The following is a 23,611-nucleotide window of genomic DNA, read 5'->3' as shown; positions in this document are numbered from 1 at the left end:
TAAAAGAGCTTAAAATTATTCAAACGATATCCCAGAATCGTGCCAAGTACTCTGACCACTCGCAGTAATTGTTTTCATCCAATGATAATAAAACATTTGCTTCTAAAAATAACTTTTGAAATAATGGAAAAAATAGTGGAAGTACCGATATGAACTATTAAAAGTTCATTAAGACGGGTGATATGGCTTGATAGTGACTCGTGGTATTGTTTCAAAAGGCCCTTTTCAGTGGGATTTTGATCTGTCGTGTCGGTAATCCCAATTTTATACGTTCTTCCTGATAACTCATGCTAGAGAAACCTTGAAGTCATTCAATATTCCACCGTAAATAATTCATAATACGCCCCAACATTGTGTCTGATAGTCTTTATGCCAAATGAAAACACCTCCTACCTACACATTTTCACTTAGTGTGATAGAAAAGCAATAAACTTTGCAATACGATTTGCCCTCCTCAAATCAACGAACGTTTGTTCCTTGGTGTCATATATTTTAATGAAAAATTTCTGCAGGAGTGTATATTCACCTCAAATTAAATTCCCCGAGACCGTTTTGAGAACAAATGTGCTACTCTTTTTTTTTACTTTTATATATTTGGACAAAAAACTTTCCTTGGACAGTATACATCCTCTATTTCTCCACCCAATTGTCATACAACCACGAGTTATGGCGTATTTTATTGGTGAGACTTTGAGTAAAATATTACATGTGTAATAAATTGATTAAGTTCCATTTCTAATTACATGCATATTCCTAAATATACTTAAGTAATACAGAAATTAAATTTAGTGGCCATTCTGGAGAGGATTTAAATAAATATTCAAACGGTCCTCCAGATTCCTGCCAAGTAACCTAACTCGGGATAGATGTTTTTTTGTTAAATAATTTTAAAAATTTACATAAAAAATTAAATTTGATATAATAGAAAAAATGTGGGAATACCGATTAGAATGATCAAAATTCTATTGAGAAGGGCCTTGCGAAACAATATCACGAGTGCGATATTTTCACCAACACTTGCTGAAAATCCTCGACTAGAAAAACTTGTACATTTTCCTCGCATTTTATCATCTTACATCTTCCTTCCTCATTTCTAAGTTGCATCACAACAGCCAAGAGACTACTTCGCCGTAACCTTAGCTATCTAATCCCGTATCTTATACGACCGTTCATTTGTCAATATAATCTTCAATTCCAGTTATGAGACTTACGTTTCCCTTTCTCAATGGGTCTCAGGTTCTGAGGAATCGTTGAGGATTTCTTCGAATCAATATTTATGCTAGGGGACATTTAGTTCGGATAAAGAATGATAGCAGTAAACACTGAGTAAAAAAAGAAACATAAGATTAGATATTGCAATGTCACTATTCCAGAAAATACTACGAACTTCAGAATAGGCAGCTGATAAATATTACGCCATTGCATGGTGCCGGTTTTTCAAGTATATCGCTGAATGCAATCCAAGATGTGACAGGACTTCCTCAGAATGACACCCGACTCAGTTAATCGAATGATATCGGAGTCATTCATGGATCAATCTCATTAATATGTGGTGCGGAAAAGTAGTTCTATAATTCTTTTAATACTTAAAATCAATTCGCAAAAAAATTCGCACTTTTATTCGTGTCATTATTTTATTTCAGTCATTATCTACTCAAATAGGCTTATTTATCGCAATCTTACGTCGTAAAACCGTGCCGAATCGGACTACAAGCCTAAATGGGCATATTACTAGGAAACATGACATGAATTAATTTTTGCATATTTCAGTGTGAACATCATATGTTAATAATTTATACCATAATTATGATGAACATAGGAGAAAATAATGTTTTCACAGAAAAATATTTTGAATATTTGACAGCAGATACTTTTTAATAGATTTTCCATCATGCGAAGTCGTTCCTTTTCCCTGTCTCTGACAACGGCACCAAGGATTCTGATTTTGTAATTCGTTCGCGCTATAATATAGGTAAAAATAGAGCTTCATATTACTACTTCAGTTGAGTGATTCAAATAATTTTATTTTCTCTATGTCAGTCGCTGATTTCAAGTCAGAAATGTAGCATAACTAGATATTTTCATGGTGAGTAGGCACTAAATTAATGCATGAAAATATTTGTTGCACAGAAATAAGCTTAGAATTTTGTTAATTATTGCGATTTTTTAACAGTAAATCCTCAGACACGCATCTTTAATTCCTCGGGTTAATATAGTAGCTCAGATTGAAACATGTAACTTTAATTTTTCGGAACTTCACTTTTCCGTCATCAAAGGCTTGAAGAAAAATATGTAAACATTTATTGGCATAAAAAATGTAAAAGGTTGTATTCATGTCTCACAATAACTTGGAGTGCAAAAATAATTTGAAAAAATGAAAATTAACAGTAATTTTACAGCGAATGAATTAACATTTTCGCATAGTTGATAGTTCTCTTCAACTTTTTCAACTTGATAAAAAAATTGAGAGTTTTCATCACTTTCTTTAAGTTTCAAGAGAGGTAAAAAGTATAGACCTAAAACTCCAAGAAATAAGGTATGAATATAATAAAAGGTCAATTAGATAAAAAGTTCTTGGTTTTTTCCTATATTTCCCTCGGAACTTCGCTATTTCATCTTGTCGACCACCTTAATTTCGTTATATACCTCTTCATGCAGACTTTCGTAGCTTCCCGCGGCAACTTTCCCAATCTCCTTGATGTCCAGGATTTACATCCATTTAGAGTAGTTCCGAGTTCCAACTGGGGAGTAAATGTTAAGTTGAACCATGTAGGAATGATAAGGAATTAACCCTTTAAAGACCGACCTAACCTACCAACTGATTTTTATTATTTATTGCATACCCTATTTATTTTACACCTAATTAAGAGATATTGTGAAAGAAAACACGAAGAAAAATTTTTTTAATGCGTTTTCAAGCATGTTCCCAAATGGGATTTCACACGACACAAAATTTCGGCACAAAATTTTACTATTGCTTGAAAAATAAATACACACTTGACCAAAAAACTAAGTTTAACAGCGAGTATAGGAGAAAATATCGAATAAACCGCACACTCAATACAGAGGTGATAAAAACAACCAATTTTGGAAAGGCATAATTAACGTCCAATGTATACACAAGTCATACGATTCGCTTTTAAAAAATACTGTCACACTTAATTTACTTAAAAAAGCTGTAAGAGCAATCACAGATACGAAATATAATTTTCATGAATTTTTATAAATGTTTCCCAAATGGGAAGTACTGGATACAACGAATGGGAATACGTGTCACTAGGAATTGAAGGGAAAATGTAGTCATAGCACAGAGATTCACAAAATACTCTGATCGATCTACCTCTACCGGTATAATATCTTAACCTTTTCGTGACTCTGCCTAGAAAACTTACGCGAGCGAACATTTATAATTCATAAGTTATAAGCAATATTATCGTCTTTCCCGTAATTAAACACCATGGCTCTTTTTTAAGGACATAATTTCTTTTGTGTATAATTTATAAATACAATTTAGGCTACATTTAGGTTTTTACATTGATTTTGTGCGAAATGTCAGGAATCTTTCATATTTTGCTATTGTAACTTCACATTGACTAAAATGATATGAAAAAAACAAGACAAAAAGGTGCCATCTTGCAGAATAATGTCGTTATTGAAGTTAAAATGTAACAAAATTTATTACACTCAACTTTTATCCCTGCACTCATATGATAAACAAGTTTTTTTTCTTCCCGCCAAAAGCTGTGCGGCGTAACTCAGATAGCCCACCAATAAAATATAAAGTTTTCGAAAACAATTTAAATGTTTATAAAAATCAATATTCGCCTATATAAAGGCAAAGTAGTTGAACTCAAATGCAAAAAATATCAAAGGGACTAATAAAGTATTATAAAACATTAACATAATTTGGGGTAACAGAGTTTCCGCACACAGTGACGCAAGGGTTAAACGAAAAAAGCATGACTTCAAACATCTGCTTTCCTAAATATTTTTTGTATGTAGTATCGCGTGGCATGTTCCTTCAATTTTCACTTATTTAAGATCTTCTTTCATTTATTAATTTCATACTTTTATTGTTCACCCACCATGGCAAACATAATTATTGCTTAAACTCACACTCAGTTTAAAAATACGAATTTCTACTGGTATTTTTCTCTTTTGCGCCATTCTTTGGACTTATTGTGGTTGCCTCGTGCGTAAAATGTCATCATCATCTTCCGTTTGAGTGGCTTAATGCCGTTGGGAACTGAGAAACACATGCCTCATTTCGGTGGTAGCCGCAGAATAAAGAGCTGACGAACTTGCTGCGCCCGCTCCCAGCGGGCTTCCCCCGCTCTTTGCAATGCAGGTCCACTGAGGGATAGGCGCGTTTCTAATTTTAAAATGAAAAAAAAAGGCGGGGTCTTATGTACAAATTTAATTGGAATGCTCATATACAAATTGAGGTCAGAGGACCTCTTTAAACACAACATTGGAAGTAATTACACTATCCTCTGTTAAACGCATATGATGACTCATACTTACGTATCAACAGGAGACTTGAATGTGGAATCAGCCGCATTTTGATAAAAGTTATTTAAAGAATGCGAGATGTTGTTGCAAATTAACAAATGTATCAGTTTTCCGCCGTTAACGTCAGGAATATTTACCGGTTTTTGTTTTTTTTTGTGTTTTTTTATTATTTAAAAACCAATTTTAGGAAACAATAGCAATATTTAGGAAGTAAGGTATGCCGTCGCATGTTCTCTGATAAATTCTGTGCATTTTGGTACCTCATTTCTAGACTTTGGATGCGTATAAGTTGAGAAAAAGGTATCTATACAGTAGAAATAATATAGAAGATAAGATCCTACACTCCGTGTGCCAAAAGTGGCAAAGGGCCTAAGCGCTGGATAACCTTCGTTAAAAACTAGGAAGGTCTCCGCTAAAATTTATGGCTGGGCATCCACTCCATTATTTGCGAAGCTTGGCAGACGGATCCTCGTGCCTCCGCAACGCTGAGTCACTCCTTATCTAACTGTTCACGCGGTTGATTTTTGGAAACATCCTCTGAGGTTCAAAGGTGTTTCTTAAGCAGTATGGGGACGCATTGCGCGCCAAACTCTCGCGATAAGTTTCAAAATCTAGCCTAATAATTACCGTATTTTGCGATCGTTTTTTCTGTCCCTCTACTCTGTCCCTCTACTCTGTGTTCTTGAATGATAGCTACAGCGATAGGTTTTCAGGGACCATTTAAGAATGATCGCTCAACCCATCATTTTGTGAATCAAGCGGTCGATTTCGATTTCGTGCGGGAACGAAACTAAACCCAGGCCTCGTATTTTCGTTTCCCTCCGAGGCGATACGAAACATTTTCGTTTCGTTTCACTTGCCATCCCTCGACGTCGACTAATGAGATCCCCAATTGTCCTCCGGGAGGAGGGAGGAGATTAATCCTGAAAAGACGCGTGGAGGCAAACTTCCTACATCTTTTCAAGGAGGCTTCAAATGAGAAACAGGATACCGACATTATCCTCCTTCTTCGGCGCCTCCCTAATTAATGCGAGTTCAAACGGAAGAGACGTATCGGGTGACCTGCTCGCGACGCTCTCGTCGGAAATTGCGATTCGTAGGTGTCCGTTTCCTCGCGGACTCATTTCCCCGTTTCAAAAGAGCATCGTTTTCATTTCTGCCTCGCAAGAAGCAGCGGCTCCACCTGCATCTTTTTCCCTCCTACCCAATCCTTCCGGGTTCTCGCCGCTACTACGTCTCCTGGGGGTGTCTGATCTATTTATAAAAGGTTGAGTCACAATTTAATTCCCTAGCTTCTATTTTTTTATTTATCTTTTCCTGCCTACAAAACCATCTCTTCCCATCATCCGACTATCCACCCAAGCGTCCCACCCACTCGAACAAACAGAGATGCCACGTGCGTGTAGAGGTGCTTTTGGGGGATCTTCAACGAATAACAACGGACGGTCACAAACATGCATATACTCCGGTTAGGAGCAACCTACCCAGAAGGAGCTCGAACCCGCGACCTTCAGTTTTGCAGGCAAGGACTGTAAACCGCCGCTACCGAAGTTAGAAATAATTTCCTATGATGCCATTTTCCAATAATTGAGAAGCATCCAAATGGCTGAGTCCAGTCTACTTCCCTTGACAACTTCGAGGAGATACCATAGGTTTTATTTAACATCTCCCACTAGATACTACACCGTTATAATTCATAGCCGTCTCATTAGGTATGCGACGTATTAGCAACAGCCGTTAGAAAAAAAACAAAAAGAATTGCGGGTACTGAGTCTCACCTAGCGTTTGTTATAATAATAATACTTTATTTTTCAGATGACATTTTTTCATCATCATCACTGGTCAAACAATACTAGGATTGGTTTGACGCAGCTCTCCACTCAGTTCTCCTATCAGCTAATCTTTTCACACCTACGTATTTCTTCTCTTTTACATCCTTCTTTACTTGTTCCATATATTTTGTTCGAGGTCTTCCTTTTCCATTCTTGCCTTCCACTTGTCCTTCGACGATTTTCTTCATCAGGCCATCATGTCTCAAGATGTGGCCAATAAGGTTGTTCCGTCTTCTTATTAAGGTTTTCATGAGGCTTCTCCTCTCTCCTACTCTTCTTAGGACTTCTTCGTTACTAACTCGGTCGGTCGATATTTTTTATTTTTATTTATTCAGAAGTAAAAAATCTGGGGGTAAATTTTTTAGCGAGTAATCAGTCACCAAAATCGACCGGTCGAGAGGAAGCAATGCATCATCTTAAATGGATCGGTAAATCCCCTGCAACAATGAGACTTGGCAACCATAAAATAATACAACAAATAAAAACAAATAAAACAATATTTAGCGGCCCTGAGGATGAGCCCAGAGTCGGACTTTGAAATGTTGGCTCGTCATCAGAATTCAACAATCCTAATATTAGTTTGACGCAGCTCTCCATTTCTCTCTCCTATCCGCTAGCCTTTTTACAGCGACGTATTTCTTCTCTTTTACATCCTTTATAACCTGTCCTATGTAACTCTTTCGGGGCCGTCCCATACCCTTTTCCCTTCCGCTTGTCCTTCAACGATAGTCTTCATCAGGCCATCGTGCCTAAAAATGTAGCCAATTAATTTGTCCCGTTTTCTGCTCAAGGTTTTTAGGAGGCTTCTCTATTCTCCCACTCTTCTTAGCACTTCCTCGTTACTTACACGGTCAATTTATTTTATTTTCAATTGGTTATAGAGAGTACGATTGCAAGCTCCTTTTCATGCCCTAGCTCTTAAAAAAATCTTTCCGTCAGGTTTTCTTGAACCTTAAGAAAATAGATCATTACAAGGGTTTTATATTTTTAATGCCGCAATTTTCTTAGCTACGGTAAGGAAATCCTTCAAGAAGGATAACGATTTCAATGCTGCCTAAGGTTTCAACGGTTCCTATGTTGAATGATTATCTCTTACACCAATGAGAAAATATAGCACAAAGGTACGAGGAAAAAAATTCCGCGCTTTTCAACGAAAGAAAAGGTCATGCGCAAATTACTTACATGACAAATATCACGATTAAAGGACGTGCATACTCCGAACTGAACCTTAATAAAGGAGTAGGCATCATTTATTTAACTTCCAATTAAAAAGGCGTCTAATCATTAACTCGGTCTTCAAATTACAATTGACGAAAAGGACTCGGTATATGAACGAAGAATACGTGAGTGCACCGGTTGAATACCTACTCTAATCAAGTTGATTGCAAATGAACATAGGTGTAACTCCATAAATATTACACGAGATTATTTAAACCAGTCGGAGCGCACCAGAAAAAATTTGGGGAATTTTTGCATTCTTTAAAGTATATTTTATATTGAGTAAAATAAAAAATTCCCTCAAGCGAACAAAATTTAAGCTAAGAATCATGCGCCAAGTAGGTAGCTATTAGGGGGAAGATCACAAAACAAAATGTTTTGATTTCTCCGCACTTGAAAGATAATGGTTCTCAATGAACGACGTCGTTACTAATCTTTCCTTATAGAGTGAGATCATCTCTGAGAAACAGCTTTATCTAGCCTATTTATAGCAACAACTATTCACATAGTAAAGTCTGATCCTCGTGTTTTTCATCAATTGATGCGTCATCATCATTAGTCAACAATCCTAAGATTGGTTTGACGCAGCTCTCCATTCCTCTCTCCCATCCGCTAGCCTTTTAATAGCGACGTATTTCTTCTCTTTCACATCCTTTATAACCTGTCCTATGTAACTAATTCGGGACCGTCCCTTCTTCCCTTCCACCTGTCCTTCAACGATTTTCTTCATCAGGCCATCATGCCTCAAAATGTGGCCAATGAAATTGTTCCGTTTTCTGCTCAAGGTTTTTAGGAGGCTTCTCTATTCTCCCACTCTTCTTAACACTTCCTCGATACTCACACGGTCAATCCATTTTATCTTCCTCATTCTTCGGTAGCACCACATTTCGAATGCTTCCACTCTTGACTTCTCTGCTGCTGTGAACGTCGAAGCCTCGCTTTCATAGAGAAACATTCTCCATAGCATCTGATGTATTGTTTTCTTACTTTTATGCTTGTATTCTCAGCTGTAAGAAGATTCTTCTTTTTGCTTTCTACTGACTATTTCTTCCTTGCTTCGTCCATCGCTGGTAATTCGGCTTCTCAGGTAAGAAAACTCTTTCACCTCTTCAAACTTATGCTTTCCTAGGCTAATAGTTGTCTTCGCCTCCTCTCTTTCGCTGCATACTAATATCCAAGTTTTATTTTCGCTGATTTTCAGCTGATATCTTGGCATTGTTCTTTCCATATTTGTGAAAGTCTTCTTCAAATCCTTCTCTGTCTCGGATATGAGTGCTATGTCGTCAGCAAATTCCAGGATACTAATTTTTTCTTCGCGGATATTTACACTCAAAGCTTTCTCCTTGATTTATTTGATGGCTTCCTCCATGTAAACATTAAAAATTAAGAGGGAAAGTGCACACCCTTGTCTCACCCCATCGTCATCATTAGTTGAAAATTCGAAGAGTAGTATCTCCCAGCTCTCCGTTCATTTTTCCTATCGGATAATCTTTTAACACCTACATAAGTTTTCTGTCTTACATACTTCACCACCATCTCTATGTAGCTCATCTATGGTCTACCTCTGCCGTTCTAACCTTCCACCTGCACTTCAACTATAATATTCAGTAGCCCCTCGCGTTTCACGATGTGGGAGATTAAAATCTTCCGTCATCTTTCTAGGGCCGGTTCTAGACGTTTTTCTAGTGCAAAAATACTTTAAGAATAAGGGTCTACAATCAGTGCTGTAGTTGGGCCGGTACGGCGTGCCCCCCAGAAATCCAAACTCGTTATAAGCTTACCGGTTAAAATACCTTCGCGGCCGGATGTACAATACATGTTCAGCTGTTGGAATTTTTGGTGAGTACCGCCTAATTTTTTCCGACTACAGCATTGTCTACAATGAAATATCAGCGTGAACTTATAACGTACTTGCTCTTTTATATTGAATGTTATATTTTTGGAGCTTAAAAACCAATTGCATGCATATACGAGACTTAGCGCTTAGGCGCTTCCTATTGGCTTGGCGCCCTACGCCGTCGCGTACTATTCTTACCGCTTAAACCGACCCTGCATCTTCCAAAGGTTTCCAAGTTATTATCTAATCTCCTGATCTTCTTACAATTAACGCACAAGTCACTTGATCTATCCATTTGATCCCCATCTGCTGAGATTTTACATGGACTGCCCAATTGGCACTTGAGTGATATGCGGAGCACACTTCAAATACAGCACTACGCCTTCCTTCTTCCTAAATTGTATTTTTGTCGTGATGTTCAAGGTAAAACTAACTGGTAATTCAAATCAAAACAGCGTTTATTTTTCAGCAGTAATAGGTTTTTCGTAAACTTTGAAAAGTATATTCATGAAAGTCCGCAAAAACATGCGCATTTTTTCATTAATTTTCCGGAAAGTAAATTTCGAAAAGCTTATTTTTGTGGCTTTCGATTGATGATAAATAATTAGGGCAAATAATGCTCTGAAATATTTTTTTTAATCGCTCAGTTTCTCGGATTGACCTCCAAAAGCCTGCAGAACATGGTTCGCCATCCAAATGGACAAGAAAATGATCGAATTATGCAGTAAAACTACTCGTCTACAGGGTGGAGAAAATTTGTGTCACGAAAATTGTATCCTTGGATACGTCTCGATCTCCGTTGGGCAAAGCATTCGAAGTCATGAGTTGCCAAGAGCATCCGGCAACAGGGCACTCTCGCGGCCAATCTGAGCCCTTTGCTCTAAGTTTCTGCAGTTTAAAAATGGTACGTTTTCGAACTAAACATCATTGGTAACTTTGGCTTCTCCTAGCATCAGCTATCCAGGGTTAAAACTTTGGGACACAATTTTTCTTCGCAGGAAAATGATTGAATTATGTAGTAAAACAACTCATTTACATGGTGGAGAAAATTTGTGTCACGAAAATTGTGTCCTTGGATACATCACGATCTATACCCTGTCCCTCTGTACCCTGTATACTTATCCCTTATGTATGGATCCCTGTATACTTAAAAAATGAACAATTTTGGGATTTCCTCCAATTTATTTGAGTTTTCCTCTAAATATAAATAAAAATGAGAAAAAAGGCACCGGGATTTAAAAATGAGAAAGTTAAAGAAAAAGCCCGCTTTTAAGTGTATATTTTACTGTTCGATCCCTCTTTTAAAAGTTCTCCCATTACTACCCAATCGGGAGCTTCCTGCCAGATACGCTTTCCTGCGCAAACTTTGTACTAAATAAGAGCGTAGCAACGGTTGGCTTATTTTCAAACGTAGTATCTCTGTCTCCCTCGCACTTCCAGACGCGGATCCGCATGGCAGTACGTGGATGCAGTTTAAGAACTTATGACCCATAGCGAAGGTAAGCTGAGCAATTTAAAGTTGGCAAGCAGTCATTCTCCTCGAGGCTCCAAGAAGATTGGCCAAATGACAATAATTAGTGAGTCCGCCATAGGAATTCCACGCCGTCGCCAACTCCAAGAGAGGAATTCCTTACGGACAGTGGCAGAGTATATTAAACTTACTGGCACCTAAGGTTGCGCGTGTCATATCGTGCTGCAATCACGGCTAATTATTCGCATGCCTCAGGTTGAATCGGTGGATTTAGTACCGCATAATGACTCAGAAATACTCATTTCTTATCGCAAAGAGAGATAATTTTCATCAAGGGACAACACGATCCCAGGGATGATAGTTATATCTTCTCCATTTTTAATTCCCGCAGCCTTTTTTAAGAAAACTCCTTCCACACTTTCTATATTCGTACATGTAGATGAGTTTTTTGTAGAATAGAATTATTTTCGAGTTTCCCCGCGTCAATTGTACGAACGACCAACGCTTCATCTCATCTGTTGGCGTCTTCGTCAATAATGTCCCCAACGTTATGCGTCAATATACAGGGTGTCCCATTTATCTTGACCACCTGAAATAACTTTTTGTCCAGATGCAAATTCAAAAACGTGTCAAGCAAATGTTCATTAGCCGTCAGGGGGACATTAATCAGCATGATTGCCTTCCTTGTAGCTTTGTTATTTACAAAGATATGAACAGGAGGAGTTATAGGAGAGGAAATGAATTGCCGAATAAAAAATATAGGGAGCCATTTAAAAAAGACATACCGCTGTTTATATATTTGTAAATAACAAAGCTACAAGGAAGGCAATCATGCTGATCAATGCCCCTCTGGCGGCTAATGAACATTTGCTTGACACATTTTTGAATTTGCATCTGGATAAAAAGTTATTTCGGGTGTTCAAGATAAATGGGACACCCTGTATATATCTGAGTTTAGGGGTGGGAATTAGAATATTCTGATAATAAGATACTTCTTAGATACTTCTTCTGATGATAAGATTTCTAATTATATTACTGATTCTTAGCCCATTATCCCTATTAAAATGTAATTTTTCTTTATCCCTTGGACTAGTGATATAAGCACCGCAGGAACGAGTGACTTCGGACGCAGTCACGCGCACGGGTGCAAAGTTAAATACACCAAAGGATGAAGTTCGCCATGAAAAAATATTTCACTTAGCCGGAAAACCCATCCCGAAGTTCGAGATGGCAAGGAAGGTGGTGAAACTGACCAACACACCTGACCGGCAATCGGGAGATCCGGGTTCGAATCCCGGCTAAGCCAAATATTTTTTTAATGGCGAACTTCATCCGTTGGGGTATTTAGTGATACAAGTCTCAAAGCACCAGAGCATTTCGCACGGTCATCTACACGTGTCCGAGTAATGTCTTCTACACCCCACGAAGTCCACTTGTACAAAACGAAGCATATTTGACGGTCCACGGGTTACTGGGACCGCATAGTGAAAGAAGCCGTCGCCATCAGGTTGGAGGATAATGGGATGATCCGAGGTACTGGTTTTCAACTCAGCCGCAAGCGGACATAAATCGCCAATCGCGCAATATATGAAAAGGAAGCAGGAAAAATCCACGAATATAGATGGCACCTCCTCCGCCAACCTGACTGAGAGCGGAATGCCGATACGTCGCACAGTGGTCCCAAATCAGTGGTGTAGCCAGGAATTTCATTCGGATGGAGGGGGGGGGGGTCAAAAACCAGTTGGATCCGGGAGAAATTCTTTGAAGAACATGGTACTAAGTAGAGGGTTTTGAACAAATTTTCAGTTTTCATAATCGAAATAACGTCATTTTTCAAAAATATCATTTATGATAACATGATTTTTCAATATTTTGTTTTCTTTTATGATTAACCACAATTATGTTTTTATATTTCGATATTTCGGGGGGGGGGGGGGGTTCCCAGACCCCCCGGCCTCCCTCCCCCCTCGCTACCCACTGTCCCAAATCGAAAAAAAGGTGGTCGAAATTAATACCGCTCTTTTATTTACTCACTATTGTGTTATGAATAAGCGTTTCACTAGCTTTTTGTCCGCTAAATCCGAATTTGAAGTTATTTTTGTTGTACCTTTGATATAATTGATTTTATATAGCCTTGGCCTATGGTACCTAGAAACCAATTTGAAACAGTGGCTTGGTGGACAATGTTTCGCAACCGAAGAGGAACTCAAGACCGGCATTGGCAACTGGTTCAACTCTCAGGCGGCGTGCTTCTATGCAGAGGGGTTAAAGAAGCTGGTGCAGCGGTACGAAATGCTTAGAAGTGAATGGCGATAATGTAGAGAAGTGAAGCAGGTTTGCAGCTAACTATAAGTGCCAATAAAATAAGTTTCATATGAGTATATTTTTTCCTGGGACCAGACGGCCCTTACTTTATGAATGTAACTCGTATATTAGTGAAATTCATCCACTATTTTTTAACCACGCGAACGAGATCGAATAACCGAAATGGGTACGTTAGACTACGCCTGGATTTGAACCCGGGCCCACGGGGCAGCAAGGCTACACACTAACCACGATTACGAGCGTCAGGCGTTTTCACCCCGAAGGACTCATTTTTGCCGAGTTCCATAGGCTACAATCAGCAACGAAATAGCCATATTACTAGCCTATATCATAGACCTTAAAGTGTAGATCACGAATAGTACTTCAAAAATTCCTCGGAAAAAGTAGAAAAGCCCGCGTTTTTCGATTTCGGACAACTATGCATCGGCATCTAGCCAAATCTCACCCGCTTGTAAGCCCAAGAATGACTTTAAATAAACGAACGGTTATCTTGGTAGCAAATCGTTTTCCCCAGGTAGAGATGACAGCACTTTTGTGACGGTGGTGACTGTTCAAAAACAATATTTTTGGGAATATAGTGAAATTCTTCTATTGTTTTTTGACACCTCAAACGACATCGAATAACCGAAATGGGTATCTCAGACTGCGCCGGGATTTGAACCCGGGGTCTTGGGGAGGAAATCCTGCGCGCCAGCCACGATTACAACCCGCACTCTCTCCAATTTCTTTCGATCCGAACGGAAGAAATTGGACTTACTGAACGAAAATGAGTTTATTTGTCACTCCCCTATTTTCGACGTAATACCCTACTGATGTAGCCCCACTTTCTCTCCTTTTACCTTGTGACATGGTGCAAGTCCGGAATTATTTGGTTGTTTGTATGATGCAATATCTCATCTTTGTTTCTGTTCCTCCTCCTAAACACCCCCCCAATTTCAACCTCCCATTTCCTCTTTCCTCCCCCATCACAATCTTCCTTCTGAACCTTTACCCCCCCCACCTCCTCCACTATTTTTGAAAATATATATCTGTTAGAAATGGAATTTTCCGTTAGTTTCTATGAGTACCTAAGGATGATTGTATAACAATTGAAACACGTGTAGTACTCTGTCAATAAATTGAGGGCAATACGATATATTCGTATAACTTTACTTTCGATCCGAATACTATGATAGATAGATAACTATACTATGATAGACTACATAGATAACTAAGACAATGCCCTGGCGTTCCCCACAGTGTTAGAATGAGGTTATATTTTCACAAAGGCCGCTGGAAGGTGGGAGGTTTGGTCCATTGTTTCTCGTCCTCCAGAGAGCCTCATCCCACCTCACCAAACGATGACTGCGTCATCGCTAACAAGCCCAATAGCGCCACCACTTCAGCCAATCAGAGGACAAAAACTTCGATGATGAGGCCACTCGTTTATATTTAGGGGAGAGAGAGAGGGAGAGTCCGTTTCATTTTCAATAGAGGAGAGGCCCTCGAGAGAAGGAAATGGACGTGAACTTGGCACTCGCCAGTCATCACCGAGAAAAATAAAACGCTCTGACATTCTAAGGTGCGCTCCAAAGATTCCAGAGAGCATTCCGTCTCGCTAATTTGTAATCACTGTTTACCAAAGCACTGTGCGTAACGAGTGACTTTGTGTGCTGTCCCGTTACTTTAATCGCGAGTAAATAGTTTCTATGAAAAATCATTTGGCTCGTCCGGGATTCGAAGCCGGGTCTCCGGTCAAGTGTGATTGAAGAGTAAGTTTGCTTGAATTGTGGTGCGACTGATAGTAGGAAAATAGTGCGAAAAATCCACAGGGAAAAAATCATTCGCCTTGTACACGATACGAACCCAGATCCCCGATCCCAGATTTCCCATCGAGTGCTTTAGCCAGTTAAGCCAACGAAGCGTCGTCATTCTTCCACGTGGAAATAGAGGACAATACTGAACAAGGTGGTAACTGATATTACACCCGATCGGCCGGATACACAGCAATGCAAAAATTACAATCAAAAAGCACACTTGACCAGCGATCTGGAGATCCGGGCTCGAATCCCACAAATTGTATGTAAAAAGATTTTTCAAGACGAATTTCAGCCTTAGTGTGATCACTGTTTAGGTTCGATTGTCTAAGAGAACTCAGTAAACTAAATAGATTTACTATGTATCAACACCTTCATCGTACCTGTAAGTGGTATTAATAAATGTGAGGCAGAAGATGTTAAGATGACGTTTCACTCCCTCTCGACCAATCTCATTTTGCCTTTTTTTGGTAACTCAGGCTTCACTGAAAACTTACGTCACCATTTAGAAATTCTCAAGGTGCTTCATACAAGCGGACCTAATCAATATTTACTTTTACCTAAAATATGGAATAGTTTAATTCAAGAAAATACCGAGAATAATTCTGCAAAATTGAGGTTAAGGTGAAATTTTAATAACAATCTACGAGGGTGGCCCACCACAACTAATGAAATGAAGTAATGCACCACAACTTTTTTTTTTCTCAGCTGGCAACAATGGTGCGAAATCGAAACGTTACGTGTGCATTATCTGAAGTTTCATGGGTGCTCATGCCGAATTTCTACCTTCTACGACGGATAGCATAACTGCAGGACCGTTTCAAAGTGGCATCTGTAATTGACGTACGTTGCAAGCAGCTTGCCGTCATTGAATTTCTCACTGCAGAGAAAGAAACAGTCGGGAATATTAAAAAACGTTTGTGCAAAGTCTATGGAGTATCTCTCATGAATAGTATACGGTAAGTTGCAGAGCTCAAGAGGACGAGGGCAGTAGAAGGCGGTTCGGCGGTGCTCCGAGATTTGCAGCGGTTGGAGACTAGAAAAAGCATTGGCACCAACAGGGCACACACGCCCTTGATTCACGCTGGAAGAAGGCCATAGTACGGGACGGAGTTTACGTGGAAAAATATTGTGCGTAGTTGAAGCATCATTCTTTCGTGTGTGCGCTTCTCATTATGCGAAAAGAATAAATGTCCAAGAAAAATATATATGGTGCATCACTTTCCGGGAAACCCTCGTGGTTGATATATCCTGAAAATTTAAAAAAGCGATAAAACATACGAGGTATATTTATAAAGTAAGGGGCGTTTGGTCACAGGAAAAAATGTACTCATATGAAATACATTTTATTGGCACTTTTAGTTTATTACAAACCTACTTTACCACTCTACATAATTGCTGTTCACTTCCAAGCATTTTTCGTACCACTGCAACAGCTTCTGTAACACCTCTGCATAGAAGGTCGCCGCCTGAGAGTTGAACCCATTGTCAACACCCTTGAGTTCCTCCACGGTTTCGTAATGTCGTTCCCCGAGCTACTGTTTCAAGTTCAAGAAGAGGAAGTAGTCGCTAGATGCAAGGAAAGGACTGCACGATGGGTGGTCAAAGAGTCCCCAACGAAAATCTTGAATTTTCTTATTGGTTTTGACAGCAGTGTGAGTCTGTGCAGTGGCATAACTATGGGGGGGATGCATCCCCCCAAACTCTCAGAGAAATCAAAAAAATGTTTTAAAATCTTGTCTGGATTTGAAATTAATAACTGCATATACTTTAAATTGAATTTTATGTGCCAAAATGATGTAAAATGCATATTCAGGCATGCTGTTTTTCAATATTTTTCCTGAACTACCCGATTCCTGAGGGGGGTACCCCCACTAACCCCTGCCCTCTCCCCCCCAAAGCCCTCTCTTCCCCCCAAAGCACAATCGCCACTGAGTCTGTGGCTTAGTCAAATTGGTTCAGCCATCAGGCGGCGAGCTTGTATGCAGAGGGGTTAAAGATACTGGTGCAGCGGTACGAAAAATGCTTGGAAGTGAACGGAGGTTATGTAGATAAATAAATTAGGTTTGTAGCCAACTAAAAGTGCCAATAAAATTAGTTTCATATGAGTATATTTTTTCCTGTGACCAAAAGGCCCTTATTTAATGAATATGCCTCGTATTTTGAACACAATAACATAAGTCAGGAAACATTAAAATCCGATTATACACGGAGGCGTTTGAGTTAAGGAAGCACGCTAACAATTTCCACAGAGATCTAGGGCAAAATAATAGCTCATTTATTGCTACGCCCCATGGTAAAGAAAGAAACTTCCAGAAAAGTCCACTCCTGCCCTCAGCCCCTTCCACCCCAATTGTGATAAATGCACTCCATGCGCAATAAAAGCAGATCATTAGCCCTAAGTATGTGTCCAGGACCGGAAACGACATGTTGGCATTTTAATAATTGACGCGGGAACTAAACAAAGTGGACCACGCTGAAGATATATCAATACGTTTAGCACGGAGGAGTTTATGTTCAAATATATGAACGAGAGAATGAATGCAAAGATGCACAGTGTAGTCATCTAACTTGTACGGATGCTTGAACAGAATATTGGACATATTCTAATTTGGTTGAGGCATTCTTTCTAATTCCGGTCCACCAAAATCGTTCACACATCCTCTTAATGAATAATACGTGTATAACCGTTAACTACAGCTGTTAACCTGATAATACTAAAGGATTTAATAAGGCGTGCTGAGAGATATGGCTCCTGGAATTTAAATCAGCATTAATTAAGTAAGTCCTTGATCGTTCGGGGGAAAATCAAATCCTATCGGTTGGGCATAACATCTCTCTTACTTTATCCTTTGTGGTAGACCTTGAATTATATCGAACTCGTCAAGCTGAATGCTCAGCCACAGAAGGAAATGATTAATCAGATGGAGCGGATCAAAATTATAGCCCTTCTCTTGCACTCATAGATGACCGGGAAGCGAAATCAATTTTAGTTTAAAATAAGCCCTATTTTTCGCGCATTTTAGTTGCTCCTGGTCTCTGATAATAGATAATCCTAACCAAAGAGGAAGAACCTTCGTAGATGAGAGGAGTGAATTGGGATGACTGCAATGTCAATAAATCGAGAATTTTTTTCCAATCAATTGAAAGTTTGGACACTAACAATGTACCCACAGATCAACTGATGCAACAACCTACATTATTTCAACCGTTTTCTGATTTCTTGGGGTATTTTGAATCTTCCGAAGATACTTTAGAATGGCCGGAGAAACGCATTTTGCATTAAAACCTGAGTAGCCCCCCTTAACCCTCAACGGTACAGATTTAATCTCAAATTTTTAACTTTATTTCAGCTTTAAATTTCCACCAGAGGTACAGAGTCTAAATAAAACTGTTTAAATTTACCTTGAAATTGTTTTGCTTCGTGTGTAGGAAACAATAAAAATTTAGGTTAAATTGAAAGAAACAAAGAAACTCCTCGTGGAACAGAGCCAGCCCATTTGAAATAAATCTTAAGGCATTATGTAAGGGAGTTCATGTCTTTCCTGAGATGCGAATATTTTTACATATTACTACCATAATTACATCCAATGAAATAGTTAAAGCGTCTATAAAACTTTAACAAAAACAACCAGAAGAGAAGAGCTCTCGATTCCGTAGAAAAGGACGGGCTGGTTCTGCTTTTAGCACAAAGCGTCATCTAGAGAGCAGCTAGTGCCCCAGACACCCAAACAAACCCGACTCCATGGAGACAACTGAGGATGAAATTCACTGACCCATTGCTCACTATGTGGTATTCCATTATAAGTTTTCTTGGAAATTACACCATTACTTAGACCACTTCTTTTTTTAAAGTGCGACCGGGGTTTCGATGAATTATCATCATCTTCAGGCGCAAAATATGATCTATTTATCCGAAATTTCTAACTGCTCTCTCGAGTCTTTTAAAATTATTGAAAGCCAGGACAGTACTCTGATTAATGAATATCTTTACCCATCCTGTTCCCCTATTTTGGCGTCCGTTTTAAAATTCATCAGGTAACTAGGTAACAAGAATAAGATAAATGGTTCATATTTTGCGCCTGAAGTTGATGATAATTCATCGAAACCCGTTTCGCGCTTTTTAAAAATGAAATGGTATGAGTAATAGTGTTATTTCCAAGAAAACTTACAACTGAGGATGCCTAAACGTGAATATGAACTTTATTAAAAAGTACATTTATTATAATAAAAAGAAGACTTCTGCTATGTAAAATTTAAGCATGACAACGATTCGTAGAATACCGAAAGGTTCAAGAGTGATATGTAATAATTAATGAAATCGAAATGTAAGCAATATGAAATCATAATATTTTTCTTCCTAACTTCACTCATGAATCATCTGGGCTGAGATATGTTAACGAAAATACGCAAAGAAATTTTCAGAGGTATTTCTATTTTCGCTCTTACGCCTTATGTATGATGTGGATCAAACGACTTCCAAATTTAAAAAAATAAGTGTAACGCGCGGGTAATACTTGAGAATTTGTAGTACTTTATATCAGTGTGAATCATAATAGACAAAGGGAGCACGTCCTAAGGTTATATAAAAACAATAAAATAGATTTCTTAAATACGCTTATTCAAAAAGATGTAAAAAATGCATTGAAATGTAAAAAATATGCGCTTTTAAAAATTCGTAGGATAACGCTTGGGTGGTGATTTGGTGTTAAGAAATGTGTGTAGAGTAGCCTGATTTATTATACAAGAACTAGTACGCAATATTAATGTCTAAACGTTATCAACAACCACGGTTTATTCTACGAGTAAAGAAGTGATTGTTTTTTGTTATTTAGTGCAATTTATACTGTTCTTGGATAAAGCGTGTTTTTATCTTTTATCGTTGAACTTTTATTTTTCACTTTTTAGATGTGAATCATGTAATCGATTAAATCAGAGTTGTTCGATAAACTTCTTCCAAAAACTTATAACTAACGCCATCTCTTGAGGAAACTGTTTTTTCCATATGGAAATTCAGTTAATCAATTGGTGATGAATAGCGTCTCAGAGTAGAGGTCTTCTTCAGGGCTATATATCATTGCAGATACAATAAATAATTACATGGAGGCATGAAATGTAGTAGCAATGTTTTTTGCGGTAATAAAATAAAAAATATAAAAAGAATTCAATTCTACATAAATGGAAAAGAAGAGACAAAAATTTTGACATTATGAAATATATCGAAACGTTGGAAAACAATTTAGCAAATCATTTTAAGACTTATACTCCGAGACGCTATTCAATACCAATTGATTGACTAAATTTCAATATGCAAAAATAGTATTAAATTTTCTCAAAAGATGACGTTGGTTATATTTTTTTGAATAAATTCCTCGAACAACTCCGGTTTAATCGACTGCATGATTCACTATCAAAAAGTGAAACGTTTTTTCCAAAAACACTATAAATTGCACTAAATAGTAAAAAAAACAAGGTCTCCGTTACTCTTTTAATAAAGCGTGGTTGTTGATTACGTTTAGTGATCATTAAATAATTGAGACCATGGAAAAATAAATCTATTAATTTTTAATCACTTAGGACACGATGGAATAATATTTCAAATGTCTGATTATTGAATATTGGATTGTATTCCGATGCTAACAATTTAGTACAATTTCAAGCCGATCCGAAAATGGGTTGTGGGTGAAAAATCAATTAAAAGATTTCATCAATGGAACAGACAAACAGACGAAGCAAATCAGGAAAAAGCGCATAAAAATAAGTCGGTCATCGAAAAATTGATGCTTTCCCAAAGTATCGCAGATCACGAAATATTTTTTCCTTAAACTGGATCGACCAGCAAGTTAAGATCGAAGAAGATCGATCGAAGCGAGGTAAGAAAAATAATGTAAGATTGAGCTGTTTTTTAGCCACAAAGCATAGCAGATTTAAAAAAAAAATGTTTTTCCTAAAATTGGATCGACCTTGACGCCTTATTCAGCGTAGACGAGTGACACCGAATTCCGCGACACACTTGTGATGCATATTTATATGCACCCAGCCCCACCCCCGCATTCGAGAAGGCGGCAGAGTGGCGATATGACCATCGTCCAAAGCCCCCCCCCTCCCTTCACCCTCCACTTTCCCCCTTCTGAACGCGCGACAGGGCGCCATTAAAATCCCCCTCCCTCAAGGCCCAACGCGCCCCCCCCCCCCCCACTCCGAATAGCCGGGAGATGCGTGACTCACCTCCCGCGTAAACATTCCGAATCTCCTCGCCAGCTCCGCGGTCCGCCTCGTGGCGATGTTGGGGGTGGAGGCAGTGGCGTCTTCGTCCCTCTTCGCTGCGGGGGCGGAGGGGAAGACGGACGCGAACGGGGGCCGCGGGGGCGGGGGGGACGCCGCGAACTTGGCGAAGTTCGCGGCCGAGCCGAAAGATGACGCCGCCGCCGACGACAGATCCCTCTTGTTGACCCTCGCCTGCATCTCGAAGCGCCTCGAGGTCAAACCCGCGCCCTGCATGAAGGCGGAAGAAGCCGAGCCCCCGCCGCCGCCTCCCCCCAGGATGGACGAGGAGAAGAAACTTTCCTCGAGGCGATGTCGCACTTCTGTGGACAGTCTGGATGATCTTCGGAGGCGGGTGAAGGAGGCCGCCTCCAGCTGTTCGGCCTCCTCCTCTAGCCGGAACCACGCGGATTCCATCGCGGCACGAACTTCAATCCGACCTCAACCAAACCGAAGTATATTCTTCCTTCGTTGAGCTACTGATCCTGAGGTTAAAATCGCGAAATGCCCAAAACAAGATCAAGATCAAACAAATCCTTCAAGTGCCAGAGAAGCCAGGAAAGTAACTGCCTCCTCAAAACCCTGTTTTAAATAATTCACTCGCCAGTGGCTTAAGATGGGGCGAGATCTTCTCAACAATTTAAGTCAGCCTTGGGGTTGAAACACTTGAGTGACAGTGACCTAGACACACGAACTATTACAAAACCAAGGATTCTCTTACTGCACCCAGATAGTGTACGAGCTCGATTGGAGGGGAACAAGCGGGTCAAAGACGGAGTTCTCTCGTGCGAAGCACGTGTCGAATGATCGTTCCACAAGGCACGTGGCCAGACCCTGAGAATTTATCTCAGCACATTCCCGCACGGGGACGCACACGAAAGAACTGGGGCCTTGCGAAGGGTGATCAACGAATTCCTGTCGCTGTTGGCGGTATATTGCTATCCTTTAAAAGAAAGTAATCACGTTTAGTAATCACGGCACGTAGTTTAGGCTCACAAAAATGCTCCTCAGCACATTTCCATCAGGTGACAGTTGAAAAATATATCACTTGACACGAACCTATGGCTGAAGACTACTAGCACGTCTCCGTGGTTCTATAACTTTCCAACTCTGTTTCTACTGAGAAGATTTAGCAATTCAGACAGCTCAAAACATAAAGTAAGGACGATGCATAACCGTAGGGACGGCAGACAGGCACTTAAAAATGTATATCAGCACATTCCCCAACAATATAAGGAGACAGTGGCAAGATGTATAGCTCAACAGACACAAATACTTGACTAGTATTAGCACGTGTCGTGGTTTTATTTCTTCCCTCCTCTTGTTCCAGTTGGGGAGATTTTGCGATAAATATATTTTTTTAATTAAACCAGTGCGTAACACAACTGTAGGGCACTCAGTTGGGCACTCGAAAACTTTTTTCAGCACATCACCTCGCTGTAAAAAAATATATATCACTCAACACTTGCAGCTGACGCCGAATACCACGTGTCGTGGGGTGTTCCAGTCCTCCCCACCCCCTCTCTTCGCCACACTCGCACGGTCGACCTCCCCTCTCGAACGGAAGGCACTCGATCACAATATCTCGTCGTCGAATTCCTCCCCAACTTCCTGAGCCCTTACTCACTCCGAGGAGCGCAGAGGGAATCCTTTTCTCCGCTCGCTTCCTTCCCTCGCCTACCAGGCACACAGAATGCCCGCTGCACCGCCGCTACCACCACGGGGCACTACCCCACCTCGCCGCCGCCGTCTCGAATACGCCGCGCCGGGCCGACACAGAAAAACAAACACAACCACTCGCTAAGTCGCTCGCGGGGAGCACGCGCTCCGAAAACGCCTGGGGCTCCCGAAACACCTCGTGGAAGATAGCAGCGACTAGCACGCAGCTACCCTTCTCCCCCAAACCAACCCCCCCCCCCACTCTCTTATTCTATGGTTGATTCGGACCAGCGTTCCTGCGAGGTGAATCCCGGCGTGGACTGCCGTCAGAGAATGGATGGGTTCTCAGGGAGAGGAGGGGTGGGGTGAAGAGTGGTCTCGAGTAAGAGTGAAGGAGAAGAATAATAATATACAGTCGGCGTACCGGGACACTTTGGCTCAATGCCTTTACCTACCCCTCCCCCCAACATTCTCCTCCCCACAGTTTCTCTTCCATCTCAATCTGTTCCTCCCTTCGAGTCTATTCCTACTCCCGCCTCCACCAGCGTACTTTAAGCGTTGGTTAGTAATAGTGATCGGATTACTTGTAACGATTACTTTTGCAGTTATTTTACCCGTAAGGATTAATTTTTTACGAAATGTAATTTCACTCCTTACGGTGCAAGAAGAATCGTTACTTTCGTTGTGGTCGTTACTT

The 23,611-nt window shown here is 39.9% G+C and overlaps 1 protein-coding gene across 1 annotated transcript in view; it reads right to left on the bottom strand.

The window, feature by feature from the left end:
• The window catches only part of LOC124156394, a 436,715-nt gene extending 413,609 nt beyond the window's left edge, over positions 1 to 23,106 (bottom strand). Inside the window, exon 1 of the mRNA XM_046530931.1 lies at positions 21,220 to 23,106. Coding sequence (XP_046386887.1) covers positions 21,220 to 21,672 — 453 coding nt within the window. The 5' untranslated portion in view covers positions 21,673 to 23,106. The remainder of the gene's footprint in view (positions 1 to 21,219) is intronic.
• Positions 23,107 to 23,611: the final 505 nt, after the last annotated feature.

This window comes from Ischnura elegans, chromosome 3 (genome assembly GCF_921293095.1).
Source record: "Ischnura elegans chromosome 3, ioIscEleg1.1, whole genome shotgun sequence".
NCBI classification, from domain to species: domain Eukaryota; kingdom Metazoa; phylum Arthropoda; class Insecta; order Odonata; family Coenagrionidae; genus Ischnura; species Ischnura elegans.
This window is presented reverse-complemented; position numbering and strand designations above follow the sequence as displayed.